We start from the raw sequence: 21002 nt of genomic DNA, 5'->3' as shown, positions 1-21002 counted from the left end.
TCTTTTTCGTTTACTGAAGATTTTATTGTAGACTGCACTGAAAAAATTATTTAAGACCAGTATAACAAATAGCCTTTTAGAAGGAGGCAAACCCATATACCGTATTTTTTGCTCTATAAGACTCACTTTTTCCCTCCTAAAAAGTAAGGGGAAATGTGTGTGCGTCTTATGGAGCGAATGCAGGCTGCGCAGCTATCCTAGAAGCCAGAACAGCAAGAGGGATTGCTGCTTTCACTGCGCAGTGATCCCTCTTGCTGTTCTGGCTTCTGAGATTCAGAATATTTTTTTTCTTGTTTTCCTCCTCCAAAAACTAGGTGCGTCTTGTGGTTTGGTGCGTCTTACAGAGTGAAAAATACGGTACTGCATTTTAATTCATGGAAGCTACCCTAGGAAAGCATATAATAAAATTTGCCATGACTACAGTGCTGTCATGAAGGCTCAGCTCTTAGCTGAATCAGATATAAAGAGGGCTCTTGCTGCAGATCAGCCACTACTAATATTTATAACATGAAATAATGACATCCTGGGCATTTGCTTTTAGTTTGTCATGTATGTTGATACGAATTTTCTGAATAATAAATTGCACTGCAATAAGTTAATAAAGCTGTCAGAAGGCCAGCTGCAAGGGGTACGCCAGTATCCAAAAGGGAGCCCCAGCAAAGCAACTGTACCCAGGTTGTCAGAGGCTGCCTAGTACATCTTGGGCAAGTTCTGTCAGTGGTGTGGGGAATTTTGGGTTCCCTTGTTCCTTTGCCTTCTCCACAGGAGGAATCCTGGAGCTTGGTGTACTTAACTCCCCCCCACTGCCTACAATGGGAGGGGAAGGAAAGACAAACTGCAAACAAAAAGGTAGGAAAGAGCTGTCACCCCCACTATCCCCATGTGCTAGAAATAAAGTGGTATGAGGCATGACGTTATGGAGAGATCCTTTATTGGAAAGGAATGTTCTTCCATTTTAAACTACAAAAAACAGTTTCCATTCATTCTGCCATAAATAAAAACAAAGAATAAGGCAGGACAGACACTAAATGAGCAAACTGAGAACAACTTCGTTTTCCAGAGGTGTGAATTTAAAATATTTCACAATTTTTATGCTATCCAGTTTTTAAAATAAAACTGTCAGGACCCCTGCAAGATTTCAAGTGGTAAGATTGGGGATACACATGTGAAGAGCAACCAAATGCAATTCAGACATTCTGCACAAATTGTGTTCAAAACCTGGAGCTCAAATTTGCTTGTTGTAAAATTCACCTGCCCTTTTCTTTTCTGATGAAGAATCAGCTGGTAAAAAAGAGGCACCACAGTAATAAAACAACCTCAGTTGCAAGATGCTTGTTAGAAACTTCAATCCCTTTTAAACATTTGATTTTGTAGAAGGAAAACAACTGTTACAAGTCCTTTAGTCTTCATCATTCCGACTGCAAACATGTCTCATCGGATTCGCTTTTGCTGTCGTGCTCTGTAAATGTCGTGAATTGGAGGAACCACTGATCCTTTTTCTTCATCGTCATCTGAATCTTCATTTGGTCTTTTTACAGATTTATTAAGAAGGGCATTATTTTCCAAAGGTCCATTCCCTTCCATTGTTAAGTCTGGCAGTCCCCCAGTAATGATTCGCACAGCTTCATCCACAGCTTTGGAACAGGGAAGAGAAATAGTTGTTGTTAGAAAGAATTATGTGGGCTGAAGAATTATGACAGTGCCCACCATTATATGCTTCATTAATTTTATTATTTGTTTGTGCATTAAATTGTCCATACTAGCCTTCCATTTAATAACTCACAGGGCAATTAAAAAATGTTTAGCAGGAAACAGATGAGAATGGCTTTTGGGAAATATTTCATTTTGAAATTCTTGTTTCAAATAAGATAATAGAACAAGAAGCCACTGGTGTGCTTTCAAAAAGTATACTCAAATTATGCAAGTGTCATGTTTTTCAAGTACAGCTCTTTACAAGGCCAAGTACCGATGTAATCTTTTAATATTAGAACTAGAGCAACATCCTCTAGCAAACCAATTAGGTTATAAAATGATATTCCACTGGGGGATTGAATATTGAGGGTTTACATTAGATTTTGCGTTGATGAAGACCTATACTTGAAACACACACATTTGAAGTTGCTGTATATAATTATCTGCTACAGCCCTTGCTTGCTGATTTATTCAAAGTATGCCCATCTCTTTGACATTACGCACTAAAGCTAAAAGGCACATCTAAAGGCAGTGCTTTTTTTCTTAGAAGCTTTTTTCCCCCCAGAAAAAAAGCACTCTGTATAGGGATAACTGACTTGCATCAAGACATTGCGTGTGTGTCCATTTTGTGTTGACAAATGTGGGCCTCAACTTCAAATTGTAGTATTCACCCTGCAACAGGTGCCAACCATGCAGAAACACATTTGCTACTGAAAATGTGAAGTGGTTATTATTGAAAATAAATAAAAAACAGCACAGTTAACAAAACTGAGTGTTGAATTAATTCTGTTGACTTCAACAAGAGAATATTCCTGTGTCATTATGGGTGCAAAATCCTACTTTTATCTTTTATGGGGTGGTTGTTAGAACCATATAGCCAGCAAGTCACACATGTATTAAAAAAAGCATGGCTTTGTAATTTCAACTTCCGTCTTACAGCCACTTCCTTTTGCTTTTAATTCTGTGGACGTCAAGACAGACTTCTCTATTAACAGTAGTTACAGAAGCCGCTAAATATTTACTCACTGTCCTGAAAATAAGAAAAAACACTATTTTGGCTAATTTGAGTACACACATACAGCAATGTCATTAACCTTAAATAGTGTGATTGTCAATACCTCAAATAGCCACCCCAAGACCTCAGAGTTTAAGTGAAGTAGTACAGTCTAGTGATGCAACCATGCATTTAAAAGGACAAAAGCAACTTACTGTCTGGGAGTTTGCATCTCCTGATAATCTCCATGAGTTCATCCACTTGCACAAAGGGGCCCTGCAAGAGAAAAAAAGATGGACCATTTAACAGGAAATGCTATGGTAAAAACCAGTGAGACAAAAGAAAATGAAATGTTTAATGCATTGAAGCAAAACACAACCAGATTGCAAAGTCAATAAAACATTTCAGTATCTGATGACCAACCTGAAAACACACGGGAGGTGGGAGAAGCTTCATTAGAACTACAGCAGCAGGTGGGACTGGAAAGACACCACCAGGGACTGGATGCAAACCTGGAGCTAGTAAATAATAAAACAAGAGACATTTAAGTCTTCATGGCTCTTACAGCTAAGGAGAATCAACTGCATGCTGATGGGAGTTCCTTTGGTTGATGTAACTGACCTTACAAGAGCTATGCAACAACAAACAAAAACCTCAAACTTTTGTTTATTGTACTTTGATTCCAATTTAGCAGAGAATTGGAAGGGTATAAAACATTCTAGTTGTGTGCCCAAATGAGAATGAACTGAATGAATTGAAGCTTTTTAAAGAAACAGCCAATCAGAATAAGGTAGACTTCTATTTCACATTTACATGACTCGATATTCGCTTACGTGCTAAATGTCTTGGCTGAAATGGAATCATCTGCTGGGTATCTGGTTTTGGATACTCTGGTTTTCTGTCCGCTTCATCTTTTAGCACAGGCACTATTGAAGGAGCCACAACAGGATCTGGAATTATGGTTGACAGCTTTGCCCGAGACACATCCTGGAAGTTCATAGCATGAGAAGAAGCATAAATAGCATGAGAACAGCTCTGCTGGATCAATCCAAAGGCTGATCTATAGTCTAGCATATTGTTTATCGTGTGACCAACTGAGTGCCTGTGGGAAGCTCACAAGCAGGAGGGGATCCCATAATGCTCAACATAGCACTGGTCCAGAGTAGCATCTCTGTTTGCATAAAGCAACAATGGACACCAGACCAAACCCTGCCCAATTTTATGGAAGAGAAGTTTTCTGTCTGTTCATAATTTTAAAAATGATCAACCGCCTTTGTAATAAAAGTTTGCCTACAATTATTTACAATAAACAATGCAAAATATTAAAAATACAGGCAATGCATTATTAAATTCCAATTTACAGAATCAAAAACTTGAAACATAACAGATACAGCAAGAAACTAGCTCCATATTGATTTAGGAACTTGGCTAGGAAACAGTAAGATCATTGCACCAGCACTTAATATGTAAAGATGCAGGCAGGCAACTGATAATCGGCTAAGAGTATTTTAAGCTGCGGTCACATGGTAAGGATGTGGTCAGTCTAGAACCTGAATGGAGTAAAACTTGGAATGGATTTAATGTTGGCTTTTTAACATCTTCTGTTGAGCTGGACTTCACCTTACAGGTACCACATGGAGGTGGTTTAAATTGTTCCACACAAGCACTGCTATGAAGTGTTAAACTATATACTTGCAACAGCTCACTATGCAGCTGGTGCGATTTTCCAAAATGGCAACCTTTCTCTTCTCGACATGAGAAAGAAAATCGCACCTGCCATGTGGAGAGTGGAACAGACTGCTTCAGGAGGTGGTGGGACTTTCTTGGCTGGAGATTATTTAAGCAGAGGCTGAATGGCCATCTGTCAGGGATGCGGTAGTTGCATCCTGCACTGTATATCCATCATCAAGCAGGGGGTTGGACAGCATAATCCCTTCCAACTCTGTGATTCTGTGATGGGAGCTACTGCCCACAAATAGCTTACCATGGGGTAACAGCCACCAATGTGGAATAATATGAACTGTTTTCTACATGGTGACGAAAACAGTAAAAAAGAAATGGAAATGAATAGTAATTCCAAACAAAGAGAAGGTGTTTTTGCTTGTGCTTGAATGGACATCTAAAGGCTTAGGAGAGTTATGGGTTTTTAACATTTTTAAATCAGCACTGAAGGCATGCAAGTAGCAATGCTATGGAACTGCAACTCCAACTAAACATTCTGGAATGTCATCATCTCCATACCTTATAACCAAGAGCTTTGAGTTCACTGGCAGAGCAGGGGTACAGATCCATGAACTTGTATCTGTCTACTAGTAGAGCTGTTTCTTTGCCCTCATATTCCTCCTTGAAGGCTGTAAATCTCCGTTTCTCCACTTTAAGTATGCTAGCCAGGTCACCAATATTACTTTCAAAAGCTAAAAATCGGGCCCATATCTCTCTGTGAAAGAAAAGACAGAAAGAGAACAAATGTTCAAAAGAAAACATGCTCAGCAGACATGGCCTACAATAAGTGCAATCACTTGCAACAGTTACCAGCAACCAGCAGGCCCGATCCACTGCAAGCCAGCTGCTTGCCCACTGACTAAGGAACCCCCTCGTCTGCTCTTTCCAGTGGCTTGCTACCCCGGACATCCAATTCTATGTTGGCAAGAAAACCATTCTAGCAGATGGAGAAGGGAATTGTGGGCAGCTGCCAGTCAACTATCATGTCTTTATTCTACAACCAGAAGCCATAGCAGATACATCTGCTTTGTACCCAGAGGGCATCCTAGAAGGCAGCAATGGCCAGTCTGTGTACATCCAGGACAGCAAACCAGCGGCTCATAAGCTGCATGCTGATAGTAGGTAGGGTCTGGACTCCCTCTCTCCTGCTCCCCAATCTTATCCCCACTCATGGCCACAGAAACACGCACAGATCTTTCCCCTCTTCTCTCTCTCTCTCTCTCTCTCTCTCTCTCTCTCACACACACACACACACACACACACTATGCAAGGAGCCCACTGGTTCACTCCTAGGTGGTTTACAGTGCCAAACAGCTGGGAATTGGTAAAGGGGCCTGCACACCATCTGTATGCATTGTACATGCAGCCCTGGCAAGGAGTGCCAGGCAAAGGAACTGGTTCCCTGTTGCTGGTGCCGCTCGCTAGGTGCTTCAGGTTGAAAGCAAGCGGCAACCAGTTGGTGTGCATGCCCCCTCTGCACCAAGGGCGCAGGAGAGAGAGTCCTTAGAGGCAGGATGTAGAAAGAAAAAAGCTGCATGCAAAAACCGCATGACACTGCACTGTAACTGGAAGCCGTGGTTGCTGGGGGAAACTACTACCTGATGCTGACAAACGAAAATGGTAACAGTGGATAAATGTCTAGCTACCACTTACATAATTCCCAAATTCTACTTTTCCTGGAATAGGCTTCAGGCAGCACAGAGTTGGCTATGAGGCTGTGGAGGGCATTTGCCAAAGAGAGACGATCTCCGTGGGTAAACATGGAACAAAAGCAGGAGGGAGGTATAGATCTGAGCCCCTGTGTGTATGCATGCAAGCAAAAATGCCCCAAGTGCTCTGAGTCTATATTCTATATTGGCCAAATCTACTTTCCAACAACACTCCATATAGCAGTTATCTTCACAATGGAGATGAGAGCACGTTCTGGCATCCAAGGAATGAACTCCATAGAAAATTCTTACAATCTCTGGCTTCTCTCTCTCAGCAGCTGGCTCCTTATTTAGGACGAAAATGGCAGTACAGGCTGCAACAACCATCCCCTCATTAATCTGTGATAATATCTATGTTGTACAAGGGTTGTCACGTATAGCAAAGCAGACGACTTGGAATGGAGCTATGGTGAAGCTTACCCAGATTTCTCAGGTGGGAGGCTCCCTGAGGTTAATACTCGTTCAAACAGGACTCTTGTATTATTATCCTCTATTTTAAAAAAGTATTAAAAAAGAAAGATGAAAACAAGCTTTAAATATATATATATATTTAAAAAAACTGGAAATTACGGCGGGGGGGGGGGAGACAATATCTTGACATAATTTCAATTCCTGTGAAAGATGAAAAACCCAATTTGCAACCCCAATTTCATTATTGCTAAAGTAATCTCAGGGAGAAGAGACACATGGAGAAAATGCTTTAGAAAAAGCTACGGAAGTCTCACTTCTACTCTGCAGAAGACAGACCCACAAATTACAACTGCAGCTGAGAGGTAGGTATAAAAACACACACTAAAATGAATCAAAACAACCAGAACCATAAAATAAGAATTAAATACTCTGTTTAAAAATTGATGGCAGCAGCACACTTAAGTACTAAACAAGAAGCAGCTGCTTAGGACAACACTGGCCATTGTTTTTTTGTCCCCTTTGTGTTCTTGCAGGCTGCTGATTTTTCAATCTGAAGTTCTCACTCAAATTAACAGTCTATGGACTGGATCTGAGTTTCCTGCCTGCAAACAGCAAGACTCCATCCATACACAAAATGTTCCTCGAAAGGTGGTGGTGATGATTTTCACCAGTTGCCTCTTTCCCTTTCACCAATTGCCCCATACCTCCTGCGTTCCTCTGGAGGTTGCTACAAACCTCCAGAACATGTTTTCAGAGGGCTGCAGAGGGAAGAAGGAAAGCCCTGGCCACCTTCCCAAAAAGCAAGTGGAACTCCTCACAGCACAAGTCCGAAGCTAACCCAGTTGGAGAACAGTCGTGAGATTTGACTGTTCTCAGGTGTTTGCTCCAGAGGAGAATTTTGGTATTGTGGATGACTTCAGGAAAGAGGAGCGCAAGGGGAGTAGAAATCCACTCATGCAATGTTGGGTGTCTCCCACTATCATCCTGATTTTACTGATGGAGAGAAGAGCTGGGGAAATAACAGCCTGCCTACAATTACCACTGAGTGGGGAGAAATTTGAATTGAAGGTTCTCAGCTCACATTCTTAGCCACAATGCTATACAAATTATCTACATATAAGCTATACATTATGATGTATCAACATCCATCCACACACTCTTGAAGTCAGTTTTCCCCAACACATTATTGGCTAAAGACCTGACAAAGCAAGCAGTATGCAAAACAATGAGCAGTGAAGTCCCATCTGCTCACTTATGATATAATATGGAGGGATGCCACCAATATCAGTGGTAACTGAATTCTGAATTTTCACAGGTCCATTCCAAACAAACTGCTCAATTTCAGGTAAAGAAGGTTTTTGTCTTGAAAAAAGTTGTAACCCCAGAGTCCAGTGTAATGAATTATCCCAGCTCCCAGAACTTACCATTGAGATGAGAAAGATAATCAATATATGCCAAGACGTATTCTGGAATGTCTCCATATTTCTTTAGCCCCAACTCAAAAATCTTAAAGGCCACTGACTTGTCCTGCAGATTTCAAAACGTTATTAGTTGCAGACAGAAGAATCCAGAGGCTGAAGCAAAAGTTTCATTCACTGTGTTGCAATAATACCTTGCTGCAATAATACTCCATCAGAGCGGCTGTAACATAGACATGATGACGGGTCCGGGCATCTTCTCGTGCCTTCTTAAATATCATCCTGCCTGATTTTATGCCCTCTGCTCGCCTTGCAAACTTCATATACTGAATATATACCTGAAACATATAGGTGGAAAAGGTAGGATCACCTTTAAGCTGTGACTCTATTTTCAGAAGTCAACACCATATTAAAGTCATGGCTTCTAAACCATAGTTGTGACTCGTGATTTGTTTCAAATGAGACAAAACATGAGCCCAGGTCTGAATACCATCCTACGCCAAACCATGGTTGGTTCTAAATAGGGTCACAGCAGCAGAACCAGCGGAGGTGCAAAGAGGCCACACTTTCCCCCCTCTAAGCAACAGAATGCTTGCTCATTCCTAAGTTTGGCTTGCTGTTATTTGTGAGCAAGGCCAATCTTATTGTCAACAACAGTTCTGCTCATAATTATTTTTAATTAAGTGGAAGGTTAGAAACAGATTACAACATGAAATCTTTCAAATTTTACTGAGTCACAAATTATACACCACAGATATGGCAAAACAGCTGAATAATGTACAAAAAAAATTGGAAGAAAAAAGGCAATTGATAACAAACATTGAAAATGTGACTGACATTATCTATACATTTTCAACTGGAATACTTTAGGAACTGAGCAAAGAGAAATACACAACTTTTTTTTCTATAGTCATCTCAACAAGGTGAAACAATGATGACTAAACATACCAACGTGGGATCAATATCTTCAATAGCTAAGAGCCGATTATATATGCTGTGTACCTTCTCATATTTCATCCGACTCTGAGAAAATACAAAAAAAGCCCATTTTAGTTTAACTAGTTTATGCTCAAAATTATTACCAGCCCTGCTTATTTGAATTTGCCAAGATTAAGTTCTCCAATCAAGATTATGCACGAGAAAGAAAAAGCTGGTTGAACTGGAGATTGAAAGAATAATGTCACCTAAGGACTCACCTCTTCATAATCTGCATATGCAAAATAAAGAAGCATGTTCTTTTTTAGTAAAGTGCTGATTGCTCGTTCATAAATATTTGCAGCTTCATCACTAAACAGTTTAGCATTGTTCATGTCCTGGAATCGTGAAAATATGAGAAAATCAACTAGCTGTAGGACTAGTATGAAAAATAAAAATAGTTTTCAGTCCTGTCCTCATTAACAACTCTACAGGAATATTGTAAACCCAAGTGGGTTACCCTGTAGCAATAACTCAGCAGCTACAATAATGGATCTTATTAGAAACATCTGATTTCACTTCACAGGCTAATTGTAAAAATTGAATATAGTTTAGCAACATGGTAAATTCAGAATACTTAATTACTTTTATGGATTTGGCATTTTTATTTTCTATTTTAAAGATCTCCCACAATTTAAAAATGGGATGATATATTTTTGCATATGATCCCATGCAACTTTGATAGCATTCACTACTTCATTGTCAAATAACAAGGTCCCACAAAACAAACAAACGAAAACATAGGCTGGATCCAGATTAAATTAGCTGAATTTAGTTGTCACTGAAATCGTGACTTGCCTTAATCATGTCTAACTTCACACGGATCTCAATGGACCCAAGTTCAACTTATTTAGTTTAGTATCAATTATAGATATGTTTAAATGCTGTACATAAAATGCAGTATTTCTTACTGTCTTCTCTTACCCCTTTCTCAGCTAGTAGTTTGCTGGATTGCTCAAGATATTGTGCAGCTTCATACCAAATATCTGGATGATGTCCCAGCACCAACAAGCATTGTTCATATGCAAACATCACTATGGGAAGACATTGAAACAAGATAGATTCCTAGCGGGTGGTACCTTACAAGTTGAATCACTGATGCATTTCTACCAATGATTCACAAATGTAACTAACAATGCAGGTCTCTTAAAGAGCCATCCACATGATCTCAAGAGCCGCTCTCTTCAATTATATGCCCTATCAACATCTTTAGAGATTTCCAGACATATAATTCCTGACTGCTCTCGAGCTAATAAAATGCTGACTTTGAAACTGTTGGTGGTCAAAAAAACCTGAGCTGTCCTCACAGGAAAGTCTCATTATACATGCCCTTGAATGGCAAAAGGACCGACGTGATGTTCTCTTTATAAGATTTCAAATGTTTTTGCACACTGAGCCATGAGAGCTTATGCCTACTGTTTCAAGAGGCACCAACAGGTTCCTTTTGCAAATGATCTACCTATGGAGTGCTAGGAATATATAAGTAGAAAAGCAAAGTGCAACGAAGCCCACTGCAATCAATGGGATTTAAGTACACAGTCCAGGCAGCTAGGTTTGTATATTTTGTAAGAGTCCTGCACCCCAAAGTAACATCAGCACAACTTAATTACTATGGTGATCTTTGCACTATTTCTAAGGAGCACAACAAAAATGTACAGTCACCTCTCTTTGTTATAAGGGTTTGGTCTTCAGTACGTAGAGGGTTGCTCTTTTCCCACTGAATATACTTCTTCCACATGTCTACCTGCTGAGCTTCTTGGGGAGTATTTTGGGGTGGGACTGAAGGAGCATTGCGGTCCAGACCTTTCATCACAGTTTCATATTCCTGAAGAGACAGGAAGAAACAGAGAAGAGGTTTCATTGATAAAACTTTATATTAAAGTTACTCTTTATCAACTCCACTTAGTAATCGGCTGCAGCTCAAGCATGCAACAAATATCCATGCTGTATTAAATCACGACAAAAGTGGAACAAAACAACCGAGAGCCTGTACCTTAGCCACACGTCTAGCGTTCATATAATCTCTACTGCGATCTTCAATCATTTTCTTAGCTAAGTGGATGTTTATTCCCTGGAAGACAGAAAACAAGAAGTGAAGCCCTGCTCAGGACCAGGCTTGCAATCCCATGCATGCTGCCTCATTTGTAAGCATCATGGAACTCACTGAGACTTAGATAGCATTAATCAACATAGAATTGCACTGGAAAGCTGTCACTTCGTACTTATCCCCAAATAAGTGGTGAAATAAAAGCTGGGCTGCTGTGGGGGTTTCTGGATGCACAGCACCCATGTGAGAAAGGGAGGACTCCCAGGAACATCAAAGGGGGAACTAGCTGCCTGCTTCCCAGTGGGACTCCTGAGCTTTCTTGCCTCCAGAAGCCCTGACTTGGCAGCTCCCAGAAACACCCAAAACTTCACTCCCAGATGGGCATTTAGCTGGGCTGGTGGAATAAAAGCTGGGCTCCCTTTGGGAAGAGGCACTTCAGTGGGAGAGCAAAGGCAAGGGATGCCCCCTTAACGCTGTCTGCTGTGGGGTTGGCCTTATTCTGATTGTTTTATCTTTAAGTGTTTGGGCTTTTTAATTTATACCACCAATCCTGGCCCGGCCACACTAGCTGCCAATTGGTTTCCAGGCCCAATTCAAAGTGCTTGTTTTGACCTATAAAGCCTTAAATCAGGCTTCCTCAACTCGGCCCTCCATGTTTTTGGCCTACTCCCATGATCCCTAGCTAGCAGGACCAGTGGTCAGGGATGATGGGAATTGTAGTCTCAAAACACCTGGAGGGCAGAGTTTGAGGAAGCCTGCCTTAAATGGCTCAAGACCAGAATACCTCAAGGACTGCCTCTGCCCATATGAACTGACCCAGTCCTTGCAATCATCACCTGAGGCCCTTCTTTGTGTGCTTCCTCCACAAGAAGTCTGGAGGATGGAACTTGAGAATAGGCTTTTTCTGCAGTGGCTCCCTGTTTTTGGGATGCTGTCCCCCAAAAGCTTGCCTGGCACCTTCATTACGTATCTTTAGGCACGTGCCGGAAACATTCTTCTTCTCCCAGGCCTTTGGCTGATTGAGCAATCATGACCTTTTCAACAATGTGTGTGGAGGGGTTATTGTTATTGTTATTATGTTATGTACAATTTTATTCTACAGTTTTATTCTGCTAGACAAAATGGGAAAACACTTGTCATTTGGATTAGGGTCCTGCTCAGAGGGTAAAGTTGCTGTTTCAGTAGGAGACAATCCTATGTTCTGCAGCCCAGTGGTATTAAGCATATACAATCATAGAATTTTATAGCTGGAAGAAATGCCAAGGATCATCTAGTCCAACCCCCCGCAATGCAGGAATCCCAACTAAAGTATCCATGAAATGATAGGCACAGGTCTCCCAAGTCAGTGCACTGGAGCTCCTCATTCTCTTGGGAGATGGTCCTTCCCACTGCACAAAGAACACCATCAGGTGAAGAATCTAAAGATGGCTGGAGGACCCAGCATCCTTAAGGCAATGGGAGTAGCCTCATCCACCCAGAATTGGGGCAAAAGTGTACCGGCAAACAAAAAGTCCCAGCAATTTTGAGAGGCAGGTTTGTGCTGCTTACAGAAAAAGACTTTATTGTCCTGCTCCTTCTGTCCACCCTTCACAATGTTTTTCAGAGGTCTACACTTGCAATACTCAGAAAGGGGCTTGCAGAGAGCCTATTCAAGTAACCTCACTGCTGCAGGTCGAGGAAAATAGCTAAATCTGGTTTGAACATCAGGCATCTTTTTATTTACCTCTTCATATTTGTTATAATCTCGCCAGAGTTGCTCGATGTTGATCATTGGGTTCACACAGCCCCGTTGATATACCCTGCGCACAGCAGTTATCCTCTGGTTTTCTGCATAGGATCCTACTGCTTCACTAAATTGTGAGGCAAGACAGTAACATACCAGCAATTACATACTGCAACCTGTACAAATATTAACACTGCATTAATTAAGAGAGAAGGCAGATTTTTGTACTTACACGCCTTTCAAAAAATTGATGTAATCCACCCAGATCTAATGTAAAAATATATAGAATCAGAGCAGTGAACATTTAGTTTGTAGCTATAATCAAACACCACAAATAAATATTTAAAGAGAAAATAAACATACCTGGTACGACATTATTTCCATGCCAATTTTATCCAGAGCAAAGTCATATGCCTGAGCCATTTTTTCTCTGGAGGAAAACACATACACTATTAGAGCCACTTGGTAAAATTACTATTAAAATTACAAAAATTACAGTTTTGAACTATAATCTTAATAAGCAGTACCCAACCTAGTGATAACAGAACAAAATATGCAAGGAGGGAGCTGCAGTCTAAGATAAAAAAGAGGTGGTAAGGGAGCATCTAGCTATTTTAGAAGAATTCAAATCTCCAGGGGTGAGAGAAGACCCAGGTAACTACTGACTGGTCAGCTTGATGTTGATACCAGAAAAGGTCCTAGAACAGATAATGGTTGGTCTGTGAGGACTTAGAAAAGGATGCCAGATGAATATCATTTCACTTGGTGGATCAGGGGAATACTGTGGACGTAGTGTATCTTGATTTCAGTAAGGCTTTTCACAGTCCCCCATGATATTCTTGTGGAGAAGCTGGTAAAATGTGGGCTGGATGAGGTAAGTGTTAGGTGGATTTGTAGCTGGTTGACTTAACCAAAGCTCACTAATGGTTCCTCATCATCCTTTTAATATTTTGAAAGAAATGCAATACATGCCTGTATGCTATCCTGTAAATGTAACTCTTATTGTTCTTTCTCTGGGTTCACACAGTTGGCACAGGATCCTAAATAACTGGTTTTGTTTTTAGTTGTACAACCCTTATTGTTGCTAAGCTTCTTACATGGGATGTGATTGGAAAAAATACTTAAGAGTAAATAAAAATGGCACCAGGCATGGTTTGTTGTGGCACTGTGCTGCTCTGACTATAGAATTCTCTCCCTGAAAGTGCAGATGGTAAGAACTTAGTTAGGTTTCTAGTGCCAAGTGAAAGCATACTTGTATTTCCTGGCTTTGGGAGGCAATTAGCAGAGATTACCCAGAGTCTCAGGTTTATCCTGCACTGGCTAGGTTTTACTGACAATTGGCCTCTTAGTGATTGTATTTTATTGCTGTTTTAGGTTTATGATGTAATTTTATATTATTTGAGAACTTGCCCTGTAATTGCTGTGTGTGATGCAGAGCAGTCTAGAAATTTCGTAACTAAATCAAATAAACAAAACTTGTCAGTGGGAGGGGAATCAGAAACAGCTGTGACGATTACGCCTTCTTTGGATTAGTAGATCAGTGGAAAAAAGCAACAGATCCTTCTGGTATCCAGTGTAAGGCTGCTTCACAAGTGCCACTTTGTCAGCAATGAAGTTTAATAATCAACTGGAAGGAATCAAGAGGCATATATACAATGACAGAAAACACCATGTAGGAGTCAGTGCTGACCCAAATTTACGGCACTAGGCCATCTAGGACAACATTCTATGTTGGGTGTCCCCACGTGACCCCCACTGGAGCCAACACTTTTAAATGTCTTGCTGAACCTTTCAGGCATCAGTTCCTGCCCCTGTCTTGGTGGAGGTTGCTTCACCTTGCTCCATGGGCAGGTCTACACTGGCAGAAGTTGTCTAATTATTACTTTAAATGAGAAGCTAACTTGGGAGACTGTGATCCTGCTTCAGCATCCTTAACTGAAAAAGGAATTAGATTGCAATAAAAAAAGAAGCTAACACAAACAGCATTTACTTACTTATAACTAGGTAGCTTCCCTTTGGTTTCTCGCACATACGAAAGGTAGCACTTCCATAAGTCAATGTGTAAAACTTTCATAAGGCACCTCTGAAACAGCTAGTCACATTGAAGAAAAACAACAACAGGAATCCATGAATAGACATCAGGAGGCACTTTGGAGCTTGAACAAACAAAGGTTCAGTCTGCATTCCTTTTAAAACAGACAGGCACAGTCTCAGGAATAACAGCCAAGTCTTAATGTAAAGGTAAGGATGCTGTCAGAACTGTGAAATGCATCCATCCAGTACGAGATGCATCCTCTGTTTGGCGTAGTGGTGTACCTCTGTTTTGACATTGCCACTTTACACATATTGAAGCACGGATATATTCCCTGAAAGCCTCTGAATTACTGTGTGTAGGAGCAGTAAATAAACTTTGGATCACAGCTGAAAGGACTAAGTGGGACTGGGAAATATGGGCATAACAGCAGATGAGCATACAAGGAGGAATGACTTTACTAAGTGGTTCATTCATTTATCTGAGTGGTTTTAAACCTGATCTGGAGAGAGTTGCACTCACCCTAAAGCAGGGATTGAGGAAGGTAAAACTGCTGCTGCAAAGGAATGATCAGGAGCCTTAAAAGTGTGCTCCCAATTGTTCTTTGGTAAGTGGTGCTTTAAAAATTTCATAATACAGTGGTGCCCCGCAAGACGAATGCCTCGCAAGACGGAAAACCCACAAGACGAAAGGGTTTTCCGTTTGCAGAGGCGCTTCGCAAGACGAATTTCCCTATGGGCTTGCTTCGCAAGACGAAAATTGACGAAAAATTTTGAAATTTTTTTTCGCTCCAAAACCCCTTTTTCTGAAGCACTAAGCTGCTAAAAGCATTTTAGCAGCAAAACCGCTAATCCCTTAAGCTTTAAAAAGCCGTTTTTAGCCCTTAAATTGTCAATAGCGCTAATAGCGCTAATCCGCCAATGGGCTTGCTTCGCAAGACGAAAAAACCGCAAGACAAAAAGACTCCCGGAATGGCAAGGCACCACTGTAAATGCAAGCTCAACTGGGATTGGCTCCTGACTATGAGTGCAGAAAAAGCCTGTGGTAGAAACCTTTACAACTCCAGCTTGAACTCAAACCAGGATTGGAAAGGAAGAATAATCCTTTTCAGCTCCATCATAAGCAAAAGTCAGGCTGCAATGGAATAAGGGAAGAATCAGGAGCACACTTCTGAGTCAGCTTTGATTCTTCCTTTGAAATCTGAATCACCCAATGTCATATATAACATCAGGTGATTGATAGGTAGGCATTCCTCCTACCTGTAAAAAGTGGCCCATGGAGGGCAGACCAAAGCCAGCTTCCGAAGCTTGTAGTTTGGGCTGCTCCTAGATCTAACATGTCACTGAACGCAGAGGTGGCCTCAGTGGCACAGAGTGCCTTTTATCAGCTGAAGGTGACATATCAACTGCAATCTTACCTAGACAGACAACTGTGCTTTGGTAACCTCCCATTTGGACTACTGCAATATGTGAGGCTGCCTTGAAAAATTCTGTGGTCCAATATAGGCCAGCAAGATCACGATCTGGGAATGGTGATTCTGATCATTACTATGCCAGTACTTTGTCATCTACACTAGCTTCCAGTCCATTTCCAGGCTTGATTCATAACACTGCTGTAAAACTTTGAGGTCCTAAGTGGCTTGGGGCCTGGTTACCTGAGGGATTCCCTCCACCCATTCTTACTTGCCTGGATCCTATAATCTTCTTCAGAGACTTTTCCCAGAATGCCCCTCGCCAAGTGAGTGAAGCAGCCTCATGTTTTATAGTGAATGAAATGGCCTTTTCAAAGGTGGCACCACCCCCACTGTGGCATGTCCCTTCCCTTCACGAGGGCAAAAATACAAACCCAATTCATACTTAATGGTATTTCCCTTATGAGTGCCACAAGATTGTAAGCTCGCAGACTGGCATCACACACACAGAGTCTGGCATCTCCATGTGGGAAATGTTTGTGTAGTTGCTACAATTTGCATGAGTGTAGTGCAGGCACCCCCAACCTTAAGCCCGCCAATGTTTTTGACTACAATCCCCATCATCCCTGACCACTGGTCCTGTTAGCTAGGGATCATGGGAGTAGTAGGCCAAAACATCTGGAGGGCCGCAGGCTGGGGATGCCTGGTGTAGTATCTTGAAAAAGACTTGCCAGATTGCATTAATTGTGGTGGCCACATAGACAGTACTCATATGGAGGGCAGAGAATCCCATGTGGTTCTCACAAATGGCACCTGCATGTAAGTGCTTTTGAAGTCACAAGGCTAGGGGCGGCCCAACCTCTTTTTGAGGTCCTCATGTGGGAGCCGCCACTAGGCCATGGCCCCAAAACCTTCTCGTGGAAAATGGGTCTTCAAGCAGATGTTAGAAATGGGAAGGGGTGTGTGTCTCTTCCTCTTTCCAAGTTTCTTGCCTTTTGCCACAAAGTGGCAGACACTTTATACTTAATTTCCAAGGCAAATGCTAGGCCAAATTAGGTGTCTGCAAGCTTAAGACTGACTTCTCCACATCACTTAACAAGGGAGAATAGATGATCCATGTATTTATTCTTCCTTTCAAATCTATTTAAAATATAGGCCATACTTATACACTCACCTTTTCTACTTTGTCATAGTTTTTTGCTTTTATCTGTAAAACAAACAAAACTCAAACAGTTAGGTCAATCTTGCACTAAAGAAGTAAAAACATTCTACATTATTATTTAAGTCATGATGGGGAACCTCCAGCTCGTGGTCTCTTAAGACTCCTTTGGGCCCCTCCCCACACAGGCACTGCTCAGCTAACCCTCCTCAAGTGCTTTTGCCTGGAATGTGTCCTTCAATTACGACTAATAGTTTAGGCGTGTGTATGCATCCCTGGCTTCTGTGTGGCTGATACGCAGCCTACTGCACCAAGTTAAGAATTTCATTTGTTGCCCCCCACACTTTTGCCTCTCCCCACTGCCCCTCCGAGGACTGGCATGCCACCGCCAGAGATTGCCTATGAGAATGTAGTCCTTGGGCTGAGGGTTCTGCACCCTGATCTAGCTTCAGTAGGTTTGGTGTTCTAGGACTTCCATTTCATCATTAACTGCAAAATATTCTTCAACTTGATGAATCCCGCACCACCACCTTTTTAAAGGATAATACTGCTTTCCCTGAAACAACTGGAACTCTTCTTACGAACAAGACATAAACCATTTACATACTAAAAACCCTTTATGTGCATTTCATTCGGTATGGAGTTGGTTTTGATAACATTTATGTATGTCTAGCTATGTGTTTGATGCAATACTTGCACTAGCAGCCATCGAAGCTTGTCAAAAATGAATGCTTTACCTAAAGCTTACAGGGCACCCATTTATGGCAGTAAGAACACAAGAGCCTGCTGCATCAAGCCAGTAGCTCATCAAGTCTCATCAAGTCCAGCACCCTGTTCTCATGGTGGCCACCCAGATGCCAGTAGGAAGCTGGAAGGTAGGACCTGAGTTCAAGAGTTCACTCTGTCCTTCTGCAGTAGTTTTCAAACTTTGTTTCAAAAGAACAGTGTGATTGCTCTGAAGGGTTTCCTCTATGAAGTAGCTTTTCCAATACAGATTTCCCCCAGCTGTAGAGCATAATTTCAGTGGTCATAGAACAACTGTGATTATGTCTCAAAGGCCTAGCTGGTGTTAAGTTTCCAACAGATGGAATTTTCTTAGCAGACAAATGTACATGGAATGGATTCCCTGAAGAAACAAAAATTGAAAGCCACTATTTGGGTGCTTTATTTTTTCTCCAGGTGACACCGTGGTCATATTAGTGATAAGCTTCCAAACAAGGTACATAATATATAGTGAGGGTCGCATGCACCCTGCAGTTGTGGGCTTCCATTCCACAGTACAGGTGAACAATAACACACTGCTATGCACTGTCCAATTTAGCCACAATTCCAATATTGTCTCTTCGGAAGAGAGGAATCTCTCCTTATTTGCTTCCAAGCACTAGTTCCTATTGTAAAGGAATTAAATAATAATAATTTAGAATCAGGACTCAAAAGCAGACCATGGGGACTGAAACCCAGTCTAAGAACAACTTGGATATTACTTAGGCAAGAATAGGGTGCCCAAGTCTCCGGCATTTGTGCAATGTCACATCTGAAACAAAGGTTCTGCAATGAAGCCTGCACTCTCTGAAGTAAAAGCTACATTGGATAAGGAACATAGCTGTAAATCAGGGGTAGTCAACCTTTTTATACCTACTGCCCGCTAATGCATCTTTCTTGATGGTAAAATTTCCTTACCGCCCACCAGTGCTCTATGGGAGGAGGATTCAGCTTGTGCCGTAGAACCCCCTACTGCCCACCTAGAATCCTGAAACGCCCACTAGTGGGTGGTAGGGACCAGGTTGACAACCCCTGCTATAAATGAATATGAAGCACTAGGAATTTATGCAGCCTGTTCCTGATCAGCAATGAAATGTTCAAAGTCACTGTAAGTGCTCATATTTTTTCACCCATGTCTCTGCATTCCAACTCAGTCTGCAAAGATCCCCATGAGCTGGTAAGTTTATATTGCTTTACATATCTGATTTCTAAAGTACATCTACAGAGCTGCAATATTCAGGATCAGCAGGTGCACTGTTTCAGTTCTTCTGATCATCATAGTCCAGACATGTGGGGTACTTCTGTCTGTACTACCACTGACGGGCAAAGCTGGCACAAAACCAAGAGGGGCTGCAAAGTCTCTATTGAGCCTTTCCAGACAGTAAGACGTTTTTCTCCCTTAGCACTAAACCATTATTGCATCTGAACACTTCCCTGGCAACCACAGCTGACCAGGAACTGCATGAAGGTGAGTCCATCAGTTGAAACATACGAGTGCTCCATTCGTCCGCTGAGCTCAGTATAGTAGCCAAGTGGGCTGCTAGAAGAGGGAAGCCCCTTCATCCATGCCCAGCATTGAAATACAGCTCTCTGCACCTTTTCTGCCAGCCTCCCGTAGGCTAGTAATTTGGGGGGAGGGGGGAGCAGGCTACCATCTTCTAGAGGGTATTTACAAGGTAACACTAAACTCTTGCTGCTCCTGATCCAGCACATGTAAGAATATCCCACTTATAATGGAAGGAAATTATTTAGCTTCACTGTGGGGTGCTGCATAGCATAACCCTGTTCACTAAATTGCTTACAAGGGTAGAGTGCTTATCCTTGAGAGACAAGGAGAAGAGAAATAGCAAAAGGTTCATTAAATGGAAAGGTGTTGCTGTGGAAGGAAGGAGGAACTTTGATGATGTCTCCAGTTTGCATGGGGGATTAGAGCACAAGAATCTACCCTATACAGAATCAGAACACACATTGACTGGCATTAATTTCCCATGTTTGTAGCAAGATGCTGAAGATGCTGGGGACTGATCCTGTGACACTTTGCATGTTCTATGTTCTAGACCCATGGTTCCCAACATGGGGCACACGCCCCACGGAGGGCAATTTGATTTTTAAGGGGGGCAATTCGAGAATGAGTTATTAACAGTGAATGGCCTTTTAGGCTTCCTCCACGTGAATAGTTCACTTTTTGAATAATAAGAATTATATGTCACGGGGGGGGGGGGGAGATCAGAATTTTAGAGATGCTTATGTGGGTCATGGCCAAAAAAAGGTTGGGAACCACTGTTCTAGACGCTAGATGAATGACTCCCTGCTATAGTGATATAGCCACAGAATACTCATCCTCTGCTATTAATCTTTTAAAAACAAAACTAAGAATTAAACTTAAAAACAGTTTATAAAATGGTGCATGTAGCAGCACCAGAGATTTCTATCACTCACTGGACAGGTAGGTACTGTTTTGTACCAATGACACCAGTTAACATATCTTCCAGAATGTATCCTCAATTTCATTGCTAGCTGGGGGAAGAAAAGGCTCCCCTCAGTAACAAGTATTTGTCCACCACACAATCACCAGCTGCACATTTCTTCCTACAAATAAGGAGCTGTAAAGGCCCAAAACTTGCATGTCTTTCCTTGTGACATTTTCCATGCTGAATGTTTTCAACAGAGAAAGTAGAAAAGCCTTAGATTTCAATTGTTCATTTTAAATTAAATCCTTGCTCATTCTTGAGCAAGAGAGGCTGAATTAAGATGTGAAAAAAGAAAATAACTCAAGGAAGCATAAATTCTAACTCTCTTGCATCCAATTTACAGGGGCACAAAAAGATATCATTCACTATTTTTTTTATCTCTCTCTCTCTGGAACAAGGTGGAAGACAACAGGCCATTGACATGAATGGTAATTGTGCAAGACCATAGCAAGACACTGTTTTAAGACACACTGTGT

At 41.5% G+C, this 21002-nt stretch overlaps 1 protein-coding gene across 1 annotated transcript in view; it reads right to left on the bottom strand.

Annotated features, from left to right (window-relative positions):
- Positions 1–914: 914 nt before the first annotated feature.
- Positions 915–21002, bottom strand: part of CSTF3 (cleavage stimulation factor subunit 3) — a 53904-nt gene continuing 33816 nt past the window's right edge. Inside the window, exons 4-21 of the mRNA XM_083431683.1 lie at positions 17309–17341; positions 14686–14783; positions 13055–13121; positions 12924–12958; positions 12692–12818; positions 10915–10992; positions 10584–10746; positions 9846–9955; positions 9143–9259; positions 8895–8969; positions 8141–8284; positions 7953–8055; positions 6538–6607; positions 4928–5123; positions 3520–3673; positions 3110–3204; positions 2902–2962; positions 915–1634 (exon numbers count right to left, since the gene is read on the bottom strand). Coding sequence (XP_083287809.1) covers positions 1432–1634; positions 2902–2962; positions 3110–3204; positions 3520–3673; positions 4928–5123; positions 6538–6607; positions 7953–8055; positions 8141–8284; positions 8895–8969; positions 9143–9259; positions 9846–9955; positions 10584–10746; positions 10915–10992; positions 12692–12818; positions 12924–12958; positions 13055–13121; positions 14686–14783; positions 17309–17341 — 1929 coding nt within the window. The 3' untranslated portion in view covers positions 915–1431. The remainder of the gene's footprint in view (positions 1635–2901; positions 2963–3109; positions 3205–3519; positions 3674–4927; positions 5124–6537; positions 6608–7952; positions 8056–8140; positions 8285–8894; positions 8970–9142; positions 9260–9845; positions 9956–10583; positions 10747–10914; positions 10993–12691; positions 12819–12923; positions 12959–13054; positions 13122–14685; positions 14784–17308; positions 17342–21002) is intronic.

This window comes from Podarcis tiliguerta, assembly GCF_965153285.1.
Source record: "Podarcis tiliguerta genome assembly, chromosome: 1".
Taxonomy (NCBI): domain Eukaryota; kingdom Metazoa; phylum Chordata; class Lepidosauria; order Squamata; family Lacertidae; genus Podarcis; species Podarcis tiliguerta.
The sequence above is the reverse complement of the archived record's forward strand: the minus strand, read 5'-3'. Positions and strand labels throughout refer to the sequence as shown.